Source organism: Hippoglossus hippoglossus, chromosome 5 (assembly GCF_009819705.1).
Source record: "Hippoglossus hippoglossus isolate fHipHip1 chromosome 5, fHipHip1.pri, whole genome shotgun sequence".
Taxonomy (NCBI): domain Eukaryota; kingdom Metazoa; phylum Chordata; class Actinopteri; order Pleuronectiformes; family Pleuronectidae; genus Hippoglossus; species Hippoglossus hippoglossus.
In genome coordinates this window covers 20,722,398-20,741,124 of record NC_047155.1, presented here as the reverse complement: position 1 = coordinate 20,741,124, position 18,727 = coordinate 20,722,398, and the positions used below count along the sequence as shown (strand labels likewise).

The following is an 18,727-nucleotide window of genomic DNA, read 5'->3' as shown; positions in this document are numbered from 1 at the left end:
TACTTTATTAATGAAAAGTGGATATTTGCATTTAATTATTTTGAACTATGTCAGATTGATCCAAACTGACAATGATTTAACATTCGCATGACAAAGAAAGAAAAGGATCAAGAGGAAATTCAGAGGGCCGTTTCTTTAGAATATAAACTAAGTTAAAACGTCCTACTTAATATCAACACATTCTGCTCATTAAAATAACTGAAAACATTCAATCTGTTGAAATAATTAATGAATGATTTCACTTTATTTATTCACTGATACTGACACTAGTGCAGTTTATCCTGATGCAGCTGAATAAAAATGAACCTTTTCACAGAGGATGAAGCATTTATACGGTTTATTTTTGCAAGATAGCGTGCACATGTAAGAAACGTGTCTTCATTCCCGCAGTTTAAGAGAAATAACTGAAGTTACTATACACACCCACCAACATAACATACATCATTTATACTATTGACCCCTTGTTTCCAGCTCCTGCCTAAAGTTTAAGCTCCGTACACTGGTATTCCCTATCCGTGCTCTGCAGCGCGGCGTGAAGCTGCCATATGTGGGACTCCGCTGAGCTCTAGGTCATGCACCTGGGCAGAGACCACAGTGCTGCAAACTGCTGCAAGTGAACAAACTACTTTTATATTGCTTGATATGTGGTCTCATGTCAGCTGTGAACATCTCCATCTTTTCATCTCTTTGTCATCATCCATGAGACACTACATCATTATTATGTAGAGCTGAATGTTTCTCCATTAACAACCTGCCTCTCTGAGGTGAAAACAACTGTTGGACACAAACGTCAGCATCAGATGATCAGCGTCTGGTTAATGCTGGAATCATGTTCCCCTGCTGTCTGTTGTGTTTTACACACGCTTCAGTGTAAGTGGTCTTTTCAGCAGTGCTGCTGTGTGACCCACTCTGATAGGCCCTGAGTGCGTCACACTGGGGTTTCACCTTGACGACTCACAGGGCCCTGTCTGCTCAGTTCCTCCCATCTTCTCTGACAGATAGATAAGCAGGAAAAGAAAGTATCAGCAGTTTCCCTCAGCTACCACTCAACACATAAACACGCGTACACACACACCAACTTGCGACAAGACAAGATGACCACGCTGCCGCTGGCATGGACTCTGTTGACTGTTTCTCTGTGGACAGCAGGTAGGACCATGGTATTTCTAAATATCTGCGTTTGCTTGTAAGGCTCCATCATTGTCGACATCATCACTCGGTCAGGGGCCTGTAGCGAGGGATGTGTTGATGTCTCCTCCATCTGAAAAGTATCTCACGTATAACCTAAATTATGTCTAAAGCATTTCTAGTCCTAATAGTTTGGGCTGAAAGATGAAATCAGTTTTGAAGGATCCATCTCTTGCATTGGACAGTTTGAACCAGCCGACCCAGCAGCCTTTGATTTAATTGTGAAAACTGTAATCGCCAAACTGCCGTGCAGGTTACCTCATTTTTTCTATCTTAGGATTTATACTATACGACACATGACTGATGCAGTTAATACGTAAATTAATTGATTAGTACAAAGATGCAAAATGCACAGTGAGGATTAAAGTTACAGTCATGACCCTGTTGGTGCTCTGCGGCAAGGTTCATTTTATATCTTTCATTTATATTCTTATACATTGTCGCTGTATCAAAGCCTTTAAACGAGGTGTTTTGTAAAGTCAGACTCATTCAATAAATATAACATCTGTTTGTTGAATTCTTGAACGCCACGCAGTTCGTAAATTTCATATATGTTGACAAGAACAAGATAATCAGTTCAGGGAGTCTTAACCTTTCCCCACACACAGGCAGCCTTTCTTACCTTTAGACATTTCATAAGACGGGTCATTGCAACAGGCGTAAACCTACACACCTGACTTGAAACAGCTCTTCCAATGAAGCCATCCCTTAAACATTGCATAAATGCTAAAGCAGTCTTCTCGTAAAGCCAGTTTAAAATGTCACCTTCACAAGTTTAAAATATAGACAAGAGATTTCTTCACTCTCCGGCTTCATCTCCAGTCTCGTGACACGGGCGATAGTTGTAGTGTCTCTGTGTTGCGTTTTTCTGCGTGGCTTGAAGCACAATCACTTTTTTGTGCTTTTACTTTACAATTACTCTTAATTTTGCTTAGAGAGACTGCACATGCACGTTGTTGACAAACGTTTCTGAACCCCAAAGATGACTGAGTAACCATTTTAAGACAATACATGATTTTAGAGCTTGGCCTCGACTGCGCTATAGCGTTCGAAAGCCTAAACTGTTTATGATAAAAGGGCATAAACTCTCATTTCAGGCTGTAGGAGTTGACTAAAGGTGTCTCAAACCTTCTTTTGTTTCTGCTGCTTAGGTTCGAGCCAGATTCTCCTACAAGAACCCGTCAAAGTTCTGTATCCTGCGATCTCCACTCAGGAGAATATTGAGTGCAACTGCATCAACTCCTGTGACTCTGTCTACTGGTTCCGCAGGACTCCCCATCACAGCGACCTACAGTTCCTAGGCAAATGCAACAATGCTGAGCGTGTTAACTTTGGGGCTGACGTAGATCAGGCACGGTTTAAACTCAGCAAGAGAGGGAATACGGCCTTTGTGCTGCGCATCGACAGCGTGAAGGCGGAGGACGCAGGGACTTATTCCTGCATCCTAAAGGACAAGAGCGGTCAAGATACATGGAGGCCTGGGACTGTTCTTCGGCCGGGAGGTTTGTACGCTGACATTTCAAGAGCGTCATTTACAGCAGCAAATATCAAGAGTTTGAATGAAAATCATAAACAAATATCTGCCTTTTTAATCTGAATGACATCAAACACAATATTTTAACACTTATTGTCAATTCATATTTTGAATTTATGTAGCACCAGGTACGATGCGGCGTGCACAGATGCAGTTTGTCACGTCCCTCTCTTATTGTCTTCCCTAACTCTCCACTTTCTACTATCCTTTAAAAAAGTGAATCTAACAAATCAAAAAAATGATCTTATTGGACACTGGTTATTAATCCTTTTGCTTTAATTATTAGTTCTGACCAAAGGCTATGTTTTCAAGGTAGCCTCACTGATCTGAGTGCGGCGGCAAAACTCTTTGAGTAATTGGACGCTCCAAATTTATGTTTTGAGGGATAAAACTGACATCTTTCTAAAATGTATATGTACATGTACAGTTCATTTTTAATGTCTTTGAGCGAAGAAAAACTGCCCACTGGCCCAACACTTACATGCAAGTCGTACGCAAGCAATATACATGATGTATTGGTAGAAAGAACTTGTGCCTTAAGCTGTGGTCAGAAAAATGTATGATTTGTGCTCGAATAGGGACAGGTTGAAAATGTCTCGATCTCTTTAGGTCCTTAAAAGATTCCTTACCGTCTTGCTTCAGTTTGTTTAGTTGTCATCTGTCTATATGGTTGTTATCTGACAGAGACCCCTCCAACGGCACCTCCAAAGCCAAAACCCAAACCTCCAGTCAAGTCCGTCTGCCGCTGTAGCCCTAAGAAGAAGCCTACACATGGTGAGTTATCTAGAATTTGCTTTGAAGGAAAATGAGAGCTTGTGTAGATGGCAGTTCATACAATCTGTATGTTGTATGTCATCGCTCGGGTTCATAGGCCTGAGGTTACATGTTTAAATCGTCTGTGCTGCTCCAGAAGAAGTCATGTCTTATATGTCACATGGCTACAGTGCAATAAACTACTTCATTTAAAGGAAACCTTGCTGTGTACATTGTGTGTTTGCTCTAGATGGCTGTGACTACCTGGTTCTGTGGCCGTTGGTCGGAGCCACTGCGGGCCTGGCTCTGGCTCTCATCTGCACATTGTACTACTTCAGTCGTGAGTATACGGCTAAATGGTTTATAGAGTTCAAATTATATCGATATATATTTGTATATCTATGGGTTTCATTTTATTTGAACACTTTCTTGCGTACAGGGCTTCCAAAGAAATGCCGCCACAACTTTGTAAAGTAAGTGTGATTATTTTTTCTTTATAATGAAAAATAAATATAGATTAGAAACTGCAAAATCTAGATTATATTATATTATAATCTAGATTTACCTCATTGACTATACTTAAGTATTTCTTTGTTTTGTTTTGCTCCATTAAGGATGAGACAGATGCCCTGAAGCAATGCATCTACAGCTGAGACTCACAGTATGTTCATTTTGCTAATCTCTTTATATAAATGACTTATTGTATGTGTAATAAAATGTTTTCAGGTAAATCATAGGTTTGTTAATTCTGTCCGATTATTTAAGATCTTTCATATAAACTAACACTTGCTTCTGTTTCTACAGAGGCTGACGAGCTTCATTTGAGCTGATGTCCAGTGGAGAATGACGGCCGTGATTCCGATCTGCTCTGCGGCCGACAACCCATCGTGTGCAGTTAGATTAAACGTTCGCCCGGACTGTAACTTTAGCAGCAGATATATGTGATATATGTAAATTGTGATTCATCGACTATTTTCTCCTGTATGTTTTACAAGACAGAGCTCCAGCAAGTTTGAATTCAACCCAAGTGTTGTAATGTTCATCTGTAAAAATCAATATGCAGATTCCATTCATTTATCATGACAGGCTTGTGATGTTTTATTTTATAATTTTATAAATAAATGTTGGGACACTTCAAAGCCGTACTTTTCTGTGGCACAAATGTGTTATGTAGATTACCCAGAATATTTTCATTTACACACAAAAAGCAGGTAGATCATAAGACAGCTCCAATAGAAATTGCTTGTTGCTTTCTTTGCTATTTATTTTTGTTGTTTTGTATTTTACATTGTTTTAAGTGTAAGTGTTCAAACAACAATCTTGACGAAAACAACTCGCTCAAGTTGTCATTTCTGTGAAGATTCATCTATAAAATCAGTAAATCAATAAAATTGTATATTTCCAATCATTTACAGTTGTGTCTCTCTTTATACTTATTACATTGTTATTGGGCTATTTCTTTTGTCTACTTAACATTTTGTTTTATAACAATCCACTCTCTCCTATATACAGATAGTCAACCATAAATGAATCACACTTTTTGTGGGCTTTGGTGCTTTGCTTAAGGGCACTTCAGCAACAGCAGTAATAATAACACAGGTACAGCTCAGAGATCGAATGCTGTTTGTGTCTCCAATGACACAATGACTTGTGCATTATTGTCTAATGTAACTAAGAAGTCCGACACTTCGATTGTTTGTTGTGTTGTGTCGTACAAGTGAAAGAGTTCTGTGCTTGAAAAGAATAGAAAGAGAAGTTTGGGAGTGGGTGTCGTACTCTTGTTCTTCCATCGTCAATATTGTGTTAGGCGGAAGTTGAGTAGGTGAGTGACAGGGTTCAGTTTCTTCCTCTACTTTTGATGTATAAACTTGCATCACATTCAGTTTCTGTTGATCTGCCCCCAGTGATGGAAACAATTATCCTCAAAGTTACAGTCTTAAATCCCAAAGTCATTTCACTGCAAACTGTGTGTCTTTAGCTCTCTCTCTGTCTCTCTGTCTCCCTCTCTCTCTCTCTCTCTCTCTCTCTCTCTCTCTCTCTCTCTCTCTCTCACACACACACACCTGTGCGATGGAGGAGTGTAAAGAAACGACCTAGCTGATGGTTTTTCAGGTCTCGGGGAGTGTGTGCGCGACCCTTTCCTGTGTGCTGGAGAGAGACAGAGCCGTCTTCACTGAGATGCTGTCGCTTCGCTCAGCTTTGAGCTCCTCATCCTCCAAAAAACAAAAAGACCACAAAAATACCACAGACCCAACCACAGGCACTGACAGAGAACGACAGAGAGCCTGACACGTTTGACATGAGAAAACTGTATGAAAAAAAACTTGAAGACAACTTCTTTTTGTAGTGTGCTTTATTGGATGTAAAACATCTTCATCATCATCATCATCATCATCATCATCATCATCATCATCATATCTTCAAATGGATGTCTGCATCTTTATTAATGGATGTGAGTTTCTTACATTGAATTAAAGGAGAGTGAAGGAACATGCCTGATGGATTCCTGTATCCACCGTTGTTATTTTAAAATCAAATCAAATATCTTCAGTCTTTAATAGTGTTGTGTGTCCTGCCCTACATGTACATTTAAAGGAAAGCAGACCAAGATTAGATCCAGTTACTAATTTTACAGTTTGACTCATTGAGTGATTAAAGTAATTCAAACACCTCTCAGTGTAACGCAATGGTTCATCAGCGCCACGTGAACCAGCCGTCAAACTCTTTAAAGAAAACTAATGTCAAGCCTTCATTGGCGGGACTGTTTAATTTGAGTCTTTTTAGGTGTAGGCTGACCTAATGAACTGGTTACTGCATTATCATCATTCTTTGTAGATGTTCCAGAAGATCTTTTCACATTTCTCACTTCCAAGAGTCATGAATGAATCCACGAGGCATCATCGAGTGCAGAGAACTCATTTATAATTACAAAGGTGTGTAAATAATTGTAAAAATAAAAAAACAGTACAAATTAAATACAGACCAGGATATTTGATAAAAAAACATATGTGTGAGTTGTATACTGCACTTTCTTTTAGTAATTATATATAACAAACTGCTCCTCTACTGTGTGTTGAGTATAATCATAGTCAAATTGTATTACAATTGTATTAAACATTTAGAGAGATACATTAATGTGTAGTAATCTTAGTGTTGAATGTTGAAAATGTAATCAACATATACTAACCTGACTATAGTTTAAGTTAGATAGAAATAGTTTCTCAAAAAAATATCTTTAATTTCTTTCTCAAGTTCAACTGAAGACTGTCAAAAGAAAAAACTGCCTGTAAATCAGATGTTGAACTAAAGTACTATTTACTACAACCCCACTGTTTTATTCTTTCTATTCTAATGTTGAAAATACTTTCTCAGGATTGGATGATATATATATTTATATATGAGAAAGTATATTACGTATGAGAGACTTATGTCGTACATCACTGATCAGGAAAATACAGTTGAGTTTATATCTTAAGCTGTTATGTTTAATTCAAGAATACGCACAAAATACGAGGACAAAACTGAAAGATAGAATTTCTGATGTCAAATATGAAAATGTAAAGTGGTGAAGTCTGCAACACAACAAATACGCAGGCTCATGCTTTAAAGGATTGTTTAACTTCATGTATATTCACAGGATAGTGTAAGTCTTTATGTAATTTAACAATCAAAGTCACAAAAGAGACTGAATGAATACACAACTCTACACAGTCTGTTTATGATATAAACTCTATATAATCACTTTTCTATATACCCTTTATTTATGTATACATTTACATTTACATTTGGTAAACTGAATAGAAATATACAAGATTTGATTTCGTCCCTTTTTCACAAGAGACAAAAATAAAATTATAATTTAAACATGAAAATGAATTTGCAAACCTACATATGCAGTGTCAACAGGAAGTCCTGGTGACAAATGATGAACAAACACTTGCATGCGCTCAGGCACCTGCAAGGGTTCAATTCCTCCATTTCAGAGCTCTCCATCTGAACTTACCCCGGTTGTTACTTCCCCCTTGCAACTCCATTTCCCACAATGCCTGAAACTGCCGGTCCAGCAACAGAACAGTGACAAGTGAAGAAGAAGCCTTAATGTTATAGAGGCTGTTGTCCGAATGTAAGGACGTCCTTTCTGTCTGCTTTTGAATTTCAAGCTGTGCGACTCAAGGGTTCTCTCGCACCGACGTTCTCTGGTCACCCACTACATGCCACACACACACACACACACACACACACAGGTTTGAGTTTCAGGTTGGATACCCTCTGTGTGACTAAGACAGGGAAGCCCATGCAGGTGTTGGAGTGACTCAGACCTGAAACCGAGGATGGAAAGGTGAGGTGGGCTCACCGAGGACGTTCTGACTGGGTCTCCCCTCTAACACACAGCATCAACAGAATCCCCTGCTTACCGAAAATCAGGCAGAAACCTGAAACCACCATGGTTTCCATCATGGTTTCATTTGTAATAACTATCAAGGTAAGTTTTGAAAAACACAAATCAAACTTAAGTTGAGAAGATAACGAACATTTAAGAAATTGTGTGAGGGGGTGAAGAGGACGTTTGTACAGCTGGTTAATGTTGTTTCCTTCTCTCTGTTATTCAACTCTCTTTCTCTGTTTCTCCACCCACCAGTGGAACAGATAAATCGCCCACTGGAGCCAAAATGTCAGCTATTGTTGCCCATCACCAAATTGTTGCATTTTACTTTCCATTACTGTAAAGGAAATAGGACGGGCCCGGAGTTGCGCCACAGCTGCTGTCGCTCTCTCTCTCCCCTCAGTCGATCGCAAGAGTTTCACTTCCCCACAACTGTTAGACCAGGTTTCACACTGAGTGAGTGAGTTTAAATCAAGTCACACCGGCATATTTTTTAATTTTCCTTTGAATTCCTTAAGCAAAGCTTGTGACAGCAGCATTGACATCTGTGTGCACATAAACACAACAAGCTGATATTCAGCAATGTTACTGGACTGATTGGTGGTGAGTTTTGTCTTTCCTCTTAGGGTTAGAAAATAAATTTACAGCCAAGGCACCACTGGATCTTGCTGCTAATCGAAAAGCCTGCGTGTTTGTGTTTCATGCGAGTGACTGAATATTCTCCTGTTGGCCGATGCTCTTTCAAAATTTCAAATTGGCACAAACAGTTTCTCTTATTAGACTGTAAAAATGGACGACATGACAACTCCCCAAAAGTGACGCCAGTTGTTCAATTGCCACCTGGTGGCTGGCTGCAGTATGATCATAAACCCTTCCTCCGTTAGATGATGGGACATGGACCCAAATAAAAAATCTAAGTAAACTTAAAATAAATGTATCTCAAAGATGGTTTCTGTCATCTCAGGTAGTTCTTATTACACTGATGTTTGTGAAAGTTCTAAATGTTTACGGTAAGTTTTTTTTTCCATTTCTTATTTATTACTCTTAAAATGGGGTGAAACGTCATGATTGTCAGGGTGTGATGAGCAGGTGGAACCAAAAGCAGGAGCGAGGCAGATCCAACCTGAAAAAACTGAATTAATTGAGAGCAAAATACAACAAGGGGCAGGCCCAGAAGGAAACAAACACGTAAAAATCAAACAGCTCATCAAAAACAAAGCAGGATACGATCAGGAACACAAGCAGACAGAGACGAAGCAGACGAAGGCTGAACTGAGTTGACCTAAATACAAACTGAACCCATGACAATCACTCAGATTGTGGTTTCAAATGGGCAAGTAGCAGCTCTCATATCGGAGTCGAGTCGTTCGTCTTTATACACAGGCTATGATGTGAACGCATATATTTTAATCAGTTGAACAGGATATAGAGCAAATTCCATGTCATGTCTGATTGAGTCAATGTGCAAAGATTTGAACAGGCGCATTTCTACGACAGTTTTCAACTAGATACTCTGATGATCCTCAATCCTCAGGACTCTGTTTGAGGACCTTTTTACACTGAAAACATGAGACATTAAAATGCTGCAGCGCTCTGTGTGTGAATTCAAACATCCACCACAACCCACCCACTGACGTCACATGAGTCATTTTCCATTAGCTCTGTTTTTCTTATCAGATGTCAAAACGTCAGCGTTTGATGGTCCGGCAGTGACATATTATTTCACATTAAAGGTTCAGAGTGTAGAATTCACTGCCATCTAGTGGCAAAGTTGTATATTGCAGCAGAATATCCCTCACCTCACCCTCCCCTTCCGAACATGAAAGAGAACCTGTGGAAGCCTTCAGTGGTCATAAAAACTCAAAGGTGTTTAGTTTGTCCAGTCTGGGCTACTGTTAAAAAACATGGCGGCCTCCGTAGAGACGACCCGCTCCCGATGTAAATATAAAGTATTCAAATATAAAGGGCCCGTTCTAGGGTAAAGAGAAGGTTCCTGGCTCCTTAATGGTGGAACAAGCTCCACCATGACATCAGGACAGCAGAAAGTCTACATCTCTTCCAACTATACCTTGGATAAAAAAAAATTTAATTAAAAAGTAGCCCTTTAGTAGCACTTATATTGCTTTTACTGTAGCACTACATGCGGCTTTCTTGAAGAAAATTGTGCTTTCTTTATTTTTGTTGTTCTGGGTTTGTACCCTCATGGTTGAATGCACTTATTGTAAGTCGTTTTGGATAAAAGTGTCAGCTAAATGAAATGTAATGTAATGTAAAGAAAACAACCATTTGTACTATTTAGATGAAACACACTGTGAAAACATCATTAGGATTATTTTATTTTCAATTTCTGTCAAAAGATCCCTTTCACCTAAATCTTACACAATGAACCTTTAACACAGTGTTACGCTGGAATAATTGTTTTTGATTTCGGTAAACAGCCAGTCAGAGTAATGTTATTACCACCTCATCAGTCTGAACACGTTCTCAAAATACTTTCTGTGAAGGCAAAGACATTTGAGCACGATCACGAACTGAATGACACAAAAAGGTTCTTACGAAAATGCATCATTCAATTTAAGATTAAAATAAACTGAGGTTGGGAATATGAAAGAATATGGTAATGTGTTAAAAGTATTATGAAAGACATACGTCACATCTCATACGGGAGGGAGAAAGGTCAAAGCTTCTTACTTAAAGAGCCTTCACACGTCCCTGCTTCCATCTGCGTATAAAGACGAGTCTGTTGAAATTTGTTCTTCTTGAAATTCAAATTCAAAAGATTTTTCACACCCACAACAGGGTTGTATTTGTGCTAAGTGAGCTGCTACACACATGTGCTCTCTGTGTTGTACACGTTGCGCCCCTCATCCTCTCTCAGCCTACACACTGTGGCACTTCTGTGCCAGTGGCCCGTGGATGAAGTCTGTTCGATGCTTCGTGCAGGAGGAGAGAAGAAGCTGCACATCGGTGGGCTCCACTTCAAAACGTGTCGCAGACCACGACCGTGCTGCAGGAGGCCTCTGCAAACGCTGCGCTGCAATGATCCCATTTGACACGGCGGAGAAGAAGGTTACAGGTGGGGCGTGGTTTGATATCTCGCTGAATTATCTCTAGGCAGCCGCCAACAAGCACCACAAAGCCTGGTTCTCAAGCTATTGTCGTCTGTGAGATGAAAATGGACCAAAAGTGGATTCAGATGCTGGTGATTCTGGTGTTTTATCAAAGTAAGTTTGATATAAGGTTTATTCATACAAAGCTTTAAAAGGGCCCTATGATCTTTGTCTCGTCTTTGAATTGAGGGCCCCTGAAACGGAGAGGTGATATATATGTTTTAATGCTTCCATTTTATTATGTTGTTTTTTTAGCGAGTGCCTCAGGAGCTGGTGACAAAGTCGTAGAGGGGGGGGGCGGTCGACATCAAGTGCAAGCCTGTTGAAGTGTGCAACACGGCCGTCTGGTTTCGAATTCTGGACAGATCAGGGATGGAATTCATCGCTTCTTTCGGCCGAAATGGCGACAAAAAGGGCCCGACTCCTCTCTCCTCAAACATGCATTACTCGAAGATGGAGAACAACATCCTGACGCTGAAGTCCTTCAGCAAAGTTCGGGACAGCGGCGCCTACGGCTGCGCCTGCATTATAGGCAACGAGCTGAAATTTGGCAAAGTAACTCGACTGATAGGAGGTGAGATTTGTTTCCTGTAAGTATGGTCTGATCAACACATGGTGGAATTATCTTTACCTCGCATTCTTCCTGTCTTAGAGGAAACAGCTGTGGTCGCGACCAGAGCTCCACTGGTCACCACTGGAAACCCACCCACGACCACCAAGGCCTGTGTTTGTAAGAGCGGCTCTAAAACAAGTCATGAGGCAATTCAGTTTAACAATCCTCTGTAGAAAGTATGGGTTTGACTGAGGACATGTTTTGTAGGTGAAACCAGTCCTTCCATCTATTGCTCAATAATCATTCTGGGACCACTGGCCGGCGGCTGCGGCCTTCTTCTTCTCCTCCTCATCATCACCAGCCTGTACTGTAACCGTAAGTTTGTGTGATATCTGTGACCTGACAGCCCTCCAGCCTTCACGTGCCTGCCTGCGTCTTATCACGCTGAATGCTGTTTGCTTTGGAAACCGGAAACTTGTTATTTTAAATTCTACATTATCCACCTGAACATTTTCAGTATTCAGTTCTGCTTTTGATTTAAACTTTGGTGAGTTTGCTGTAATCGGTGTGTAATGATTAACACTCTTGATTTGCTGTAGAAATAAGGACGCGGAGATGCCCGCACCACTACAGAAGAAAGTAAGTTTTTCTTTTATCTAATTTCTTTCGACGTTTTCTTTCCACTCAGAGCCTTAGCAAGGATTTTAAAGTCATTAGTCCTCTGAACCCACCCCACACATTTTTTTAAATTATCTTTTTCATATCTTCTTCGATTTTTTAGCATTAATCAAGTAAGTTATTTCAAGAATATTGAAAATATTTAATACATCCTCATAAAATCAACAATAACTGCAACTCAAATCACTTTGAGAGCTTTGTCTCTATTTACCCTGTAATCAGTGTAATTGATGACATTGCTGTTTGTATAAATCTTCAAAGAAATTATAAAGAAATTTGAATAACCCCTAGTTTTATTTCCACAAAGGCCTCAATGCTGTTGAAAGCCTCAATACAGGGATTTAGTGTCGCTGAAACTGAATTCTTTATGTGTTTCATGTTTCGTTAAAAAAATGTCACATTTAAACCAGACCTCAGTGTATTCACAGACCTGTTTCCTGTTTAATTCCATTGTGGCGACACAAGTCACTGAAATAACTCTTCACTTATTATTATTTCTAAATACTTTGTTTATCTTGAATAGGCCGCGTACGATGCCTCCTGGAAAACAGATGAGGAACCACCCACATGTTTAATCTCAATGCGGCTGTTTTGTTTCTTTTAACTGTGATTATTAGTTATTGTTCCTAAAATAATCTTATTTACAGTTTAATTACACTGTGAATAATTTACTGGCAAGTTAAAACATTTTCACTGTGTGTGACAGAAAATACAAAACAGGAATCTTTCAAGTCAAATACTCATCAGACTTTGAAAGCTTTTCATTGTCAACATTATCTGCGTTGTGGTTTTACAGTCGATCGAGCCGCTCTGTCACTATCACTGTGTTCTCTTTTACTCAAATAAAACCTTTTGAAGTGTTTACTTATCCAATCACTATCAATCCAGATAATAATAAAAAAACAAAACAAGATTAGAATTTTGACATCAACATTTATGAAAAAAAAAGGATGTATTTAATTTCACTTTTGTAAAGATCTCATTCATGGTTACATTTATAAGTTCTTGTTTTGAAAGCCATATTTTCACTGTTGTCTTTTAGCCTTTCTCTGTTTCCCTGCATTGATTTTTAATTTCAATTACACTCTTTTAGTGGTTTAGTTATGTCTGTTAGTTTTGTGATTTAACTTCTCTTCAGCCCTAAATAATAATAAATAAAAAAAATCAAATGACTATAAAAAAGAAAAGAATCTTCTCTGCTGAAATTAAATCTGGTAGGATGCTAACTTGAAATGTCAAAAAGTTTAGATTGTATTTTTTAAGGTTTTATATTTTTTATTTTATTTTTTTTCCCGTGTGAATATAATTTCTCTGGTTTCAAAGTAATGAGGAGCAAATATTGAATTGTTGTCTTCTTGAAAATGGATGTACAGTATTTTAGAATTGGTTGATTTTTTATTTTATTTTAAATATTGTAAAAAGAAAAATAAAGACATAAAATAAAATGAATCTTAATACCACTCAAAACAATCTTCCTCGACTACAATGACTTGCATTTCTCTTTATTTACGTTTCGTATTTTTCTTTATTTTACACAACAAACCCACTCATTTGCATCCACCATCAGTCATTCAGGTTCTTGGCACAAAAATATAAAGTTTGAGCGATAGACATGTTTTTTAGTTGTCTAGCCCCCTGAGTGAGAAGGAAGTGGGCTACAACCAAGCAAAGTGAAAAAAAAAAAAAACTAATTCGAGAAGAGAGAGAGAAAAATATTTTTTAAAGAGATTCTGTTCCCATTCTGTTGAATACATACACATACTTCCCTTGCACCTGTAAGAAAATATAATTGTTTACTGATTTGATATATTTTTCCTGCTATGTTTAGCTTTTTAAGGCACTTCATGCTTACTTTTGTGAAAATTGTAAAAACCAAACTCTCATATAATAACTACACATTCTAAATCTAAAACTTTAGATTTATTTTATTTAGTTAGTATTCCCACATCTAAAATACCTCTTATAACTTTTGACACATACCCACACAACAAAACCTGTGTCAGGAAGAAAAAAATTACCTTGGGGAAATTATAGTGATTCGACTTCGACTACAGCTGAAAGCCTTTTGTAAATTATACAGTGTTGTCTTATACAGAACAAAAATCTTTTTTTACAGTATACAAAATGGCAGTTCACACTTGTAACCACCTCGGTTCACTAAGTGCTCTTCAGGACACCAGTAATGTTTTTTTAATGCAAGGCCGAACACAAAAAAAAAAAAGACCCTTCTTCTCTTGACAGATATTTCTCTACAGAAAGTAGGCATTTGCAAAGAAGCTCTCAGATACAGAATTAAGCAGAACACCTCCCGTGAATCCTCCACATATTTAATCATGTAAACTACGTGCTGTCCAAAATATACGCAGACGAAGCTGTACACTAGTGTCTTATTGGCATCTGACCACTTGGTGATAAAAAACTTGACTTTTCTGTGTACAACAAGATTGCACAAACATCCCGATACTATAAACCCCCTACATACTTCTCCCACTCGAGCTGACAGTCACCACCACTCCAATATACCACCAGGTTTAGATAACCGGTGTGTTTTTGATATATCTGTGCATCTTTGGAAAAATGGAAACTGTCAGCTGAGATGCAAACGCAACGCTTTCCTTCCATCAGCACACTCAACACAGCAACCAGCAAAACAAACTTTTTTTTAACGTGCCTTAACCTCCTCTCTTTCCCCAGTTTACCCTCTTTCTGTTTCTTTTCTTCACTCGTTCATTATATCCATCCATGTTTCAAAAAAGTCACTTTCTGCAGAGACAGAAACCAAAAGCTCCTCATCCAACAACACATGTGAAACCGAACAAGAAAGGCACTACACGCAGAGGTGTGTGTGTGTGTGTGTGTGTGTGTGTGTGTGTGTGTGTGTGTGTGTGTGTGTGTGTGTGTGTGTGTGTGTGTGTGTGTGTGTGTGTGTGTGGGCATGTCTAGGTTTGTCTTTCATCCAATGTACATTCTTGACGATTTAGAAAAATAGAACAATTATCCACAGAGCAGACCCCACACTGATGCGTCCCTGCGTCCCTCGAGGACAAAAGGCACCGACCACCTGTAACAGACACGTGACACATTCAGCAGTCAGTGGAGCGCTGTGGAGACATTAATCCTCGTCGTATTTGGCACATCTCATCTTATCATCAGGTAAAATTGTGAAAAAAGATGAGAACTGACCTTACAAGGTGGTCTAGCTCTTGCCTCCCTTCTTTGAAGATGTTGACACAACGTCTGAGCTTAGCTGAGCTGATGACAGGTCAGTGGCAGGTGGCTCCTCTGCATGATGTTTCTGAAACACATGGTTCAAGTTGTTTTTTAATATCTATATAAAGGAATAGAAGGAGCAGCACCTTTGCATGCAATAATTATAGAGATAATTTGATAGGTAGGCAGGCAGGCAGGCGGGCATTAAGGTAGGTAGATGAGTAGATTGGCAGGTAGGATGGTAGGTTGGTTTGTAGGTAGGTAGCTAGTCTGGTAGGTTTATAGGTAGCCTGGTAGGTAGGTAGGTTGGTTTGTAACTAGGTCATTTGGTTTGTATGTAGGTAGGTAGGTTTGTAGTTCGGTAGTTTGGTTTGTTGGTAGGTAGGTTTGTAGTTCGGTAGTTTGGTTTGTTGGTAGGTAGGTTTGTAGTTCGGTAGTTTGGTTTGTTGGTAGGTAGGTTTGTAGTTCGGTAGTTTGGTTTGTTGGTAGGTAGGTTTGTAGTTTGGTAGTTTGGTTTGTTGGTAGGTAGGTTTGTAGTTTGGTAGTTTGGTTTGTTGGTAGGTAGGTTTGTTGGTAGGTAGGTTTGTAGGTCGGTAGTTTGGTTTGTTGGTAGGTAGGTTTGTAGGTCGGTAGTTTGGTTTGTTGGTAGGCAGGTTTGTAGTTCGGTAGTTTGGTTTGTTGGTAGGTAGGTTTGTAGGTCGGTAGTTTGGTTTGTTGGTAGGTAGGTTTGTAGTTCGGTAGTTTGGTTTGTTGGTAGGTAGGTTTGTAGTTCGGTAGTTTGGTTTGTTGGTAGGTAGGTTTGTAGTTCGGTAGTTTGGTTTGTTGGTAGGTAGGTTTGTAGTTCGGTAGTTTGGTAGATAGGTAGGTTTGTTGTCATTGCACAAGTGCAAGTATACAAATATAACATAAAAGACAAAGACGATACACAAACAGATTGAATGTAATTATTAAAGAAATTATGATCAGGCAAAGCAGTAGCGTAGAGTGCATCACATGCAGCTGTGTGCAGGGAGCACAGGCTCCAACATTCGAGCTTGAACTTCAGCTTGATTAAAAGCGCACAGATTAATTTTGTCCATAATGATGCATCAGCTTAATCTATCCAGTTTATTTCCGGTCTCCATGCAGCAGGCACTTTGCTTACTTTGGACTTTGACTTTGACTTGCTCTTGCCCTGTAAAAAAGTCAACACCTTGGTTAGGCTCAACAGCCCCATGTCGCTCTGGGAGGTGGTGACCACTGACTCAGTAAATGCTAGTAAACAACCTGTAGAGGGCACCATGTAACTGATAAAGTGTCTTCACATCAGTAACATGTTTGTACTTACAAGCATTAGTGAGTAAGAGATTTTTACCAGTAGATGTCAGCTTATACAAAGATATGAATCTGGGACTGTGTTTAGGCTGAAGTGAACATGAAAGATTTCACTCTTGCTCCAACTTGCAAAAACAAGATAGCTACTGAAAGGTTTTTACACAACTTGAAAATGCTTTCAAATGTAACACAGTAGAGATACAGAGACATGTCTTTTCCTAGAAGACTGCAGTACAGAAATAACGGTGACTGGAAATCTTCGGAGACATTTTGGGATGTGACTGTAGAAAAAATGTCCTTGATTGTGATTACTACTTGAGCTGAAACAAAAATGTAATGCATGAAGTCACAAGATATATGTTATAATTAGAGGTTTCTTCAGTGTGACAGATGAACAAGTAAAAGGGGAACAAAAAGAGCTGATGTCACATCCTGATCTGTTCTCTGTACCTTTGGTTTTGGTTGGTCTGTTTTGGATTTGAACTCTTTGGCGTCTGGGAGCAAGGTGTCCGCCAGGGAGTCCAGAACAGGAGCGGCCATTGGCTAAGAAAGAAAAAAAAGGTGATAAACAAACATATTAAACCCACAGTAGTTTAAGTTACAATTTAAAGCAGTTGTCCAACTTTCATGTACATGGTAGAACAATCACATTTTGCACATCGATGAAATACTAAAATGCACAACACGAGGACCCTGGAACTGCCTCCTCTGAATGGAATGTGGCCACGTCAACGTATCCAGGGGTATTTGTTATGTAACGCCAAACCACCCTCACTAAACTGGAGGTGGTTTTGCAGTCTGTGCTACCTTCAGTGGCTTTGAGTCCTGCGCAGGAGCTTCCAGCTTTGTCGTGGCTGCAGATGATTTGACCGGAGCAGCAGGTTTAGGAGCAGCAGAGAAATCACTGGACAGCAGGTCAAAGGCTGTAGCATCATCCATGCCCTTCTACATGGCAGAAAAGGAAAGGAAGTTACACACTATCTGCACATTCTCTATATATCTTATTATCATTCATCTACTCTGTGACACACTTACCTCCTTGGGTGCTGCAGCTGCTTTTGCCTTTTCTTCTGCCATTTTCTATAGAATGAAAGAGAGGTAAATTAGACACATACTAAAGCAACAATTATAAATCAGGGGTATACAGCCGTGTATTCTATTGTTCTGTAATAAAAGGAAGATGGCATAAGATAAAATACTTTTTTGTCGAAGTAAAAGACAGGCTAGACCACAACAAGGAACATAAGTAACATAACAAGTAATGCTTAAGTAGCCATTTTTGTTTGTGGGCCCACTTTCTGAGTTTGATATGACAGAGGAATCGTTGTCTTTACAAGTCGTGCGTGACACTAAAAAAAGTGGGTGAGGATTTGTTTGAGCAAGTTGTTTTGGTCAAAACCGGCAGTGAGTCGCATCATTACCATCACTACCATCTGGCATCAGACACCTTGCCTCAGAGAAGCAGTTCCAGCCATCCCATGTGAGAAGTTATTGTGATATATGTGCTCAATAATTCAATATGGCCTGTGAAGGATGTTATAAAAATTGAAATGACCCTTGATGGGACAGAGGTTCTCCATCCCTGATGTAAATGTCCCATTAAACATTTAAGTAAATATTCTGATGCATTCATTTTTGTGTTACTGTTGTTGCAGTACAAATAAATAGACAGTGGCCATCACAGTATTCATAGCAACCACTATATATATTATATCTATCTTTTATTAGAATGTTATTTGACAAGAAACTAATGGATTTAGTTAATTTAGTCTACTGTCCAGAATAAAATAACAATATAAGTCATATAGGGTCAGTTCACACCTTTAATACTCAAAATCACATAACGTATCATAGTGTATAAATGTAGACGTCAGTTTACCTTAAGATCTTCCTCAGTGAGTCGATATTCTGGCGGCAGAGAGTCATCTCGCTCTCCCATCTTAATCAACCTCTCCTCCACAACCTTTTTCTCCTGCAACAACCAAACAGATGAGTTGAAGTGA

The 18,727-nt window shown here is 39.1% G+C and overlaps 3 protein-coding genes across 9 annotated transcripts in view; 2 read left to right on the top strand and 1 right to left on the bottom strand.

Annotated features, from left to right (window-relative positions):
• Positions 1-393: 393 nt before the first annotated feature.
• cd8b (cd8 beta) lies at positions 394-4,885 on the top strand. Its single transcript, XM_034586551.1, has 7 exons — positions 394-1,149; positions 2,340-2,690; positions 3,407-3,496; positions 3,726-3,815; positions 3,915-3,948; positions 4,090-4,136; positions 4,280-4,885. The coding sequence occupies exons 1-6, from the start codon at positions 1,095-1,097 to the stop codon at positions 4,106-4,108; spliced, it is 639 nt and encodes a 212-aa protein (XP_034442442.1). The 5' UTR covers positions 394-1,094; the 3' UTR covers positions 4,109-4,136; positions 4,280-4,885.
• Positions 4,886-10,597: 5,712 nt separating this feature from the next.
• cd8a (CD8a molecule) lies at positions 10,598-13,621 on the top strand. The gene is given in 7 exon segments (XM_034584834.1): positions 10,598-11,083; positions 11,225-11,259; positions 11,261-11,543; positions 11,622-11,720; positions 11,790-11,897; positions 12,122-12,161; positions 12,724-13,621. Coding segments are annotated over 7 exon segments (672 nt in total). The 5' UTR covers positions 10,598-11,028; the 3' UTR covers positions 12,776-13,621.
• A 60-nt stretch (positions 13,622-13,681) lies between these two features.
• cast (calpastatin) overlaps positions 13,682-18,727 on the bottom strand; it is a 38,345-nt gene continuing 33,299 nt past the window's right edge. For 3 of the 7 annotated variants that reach the window (XM_034584832.1, XM_034584826.1, XM_034584827.1), the window contains 7 exons: positions 18,604-18,696; positions 17,760-17,804; positions 17,532-17,669; positions 17,175-17,267; positions 16,555-16,584; positions 15,384-15,495; positions 13,691-15,261 (listed from right to left, as the gene is read on the bottom strand). In XM_034584832.1, coding sequence (XP_034440723.1) covers positions 15,397-15,495; positions 16,555-16,584; positions 17,175-17,267; positions 17,532-17,669; positions 17,760-17,804; positions 18,604-18,696 — 498 coding nt within the window. In that variant the 3' untranslated portion in view covers positions 13,691-15,261; positions 15,384-15,396. Of the gene's footprint in view, positions 15,262-15,383; positions 15,496-16,554; positions 16,585-17,174; positions 17,268-17,531; positions 17,670-17,759; positions 17,805-18,603; positions 18,697-18,727 lie in introns of all 7 variants that reach the window. The other 4 variants (XM_034584829.1, XM_034584831.1, XM_034584830.1 and 1 more) reach the window with 2 other exon arrangements.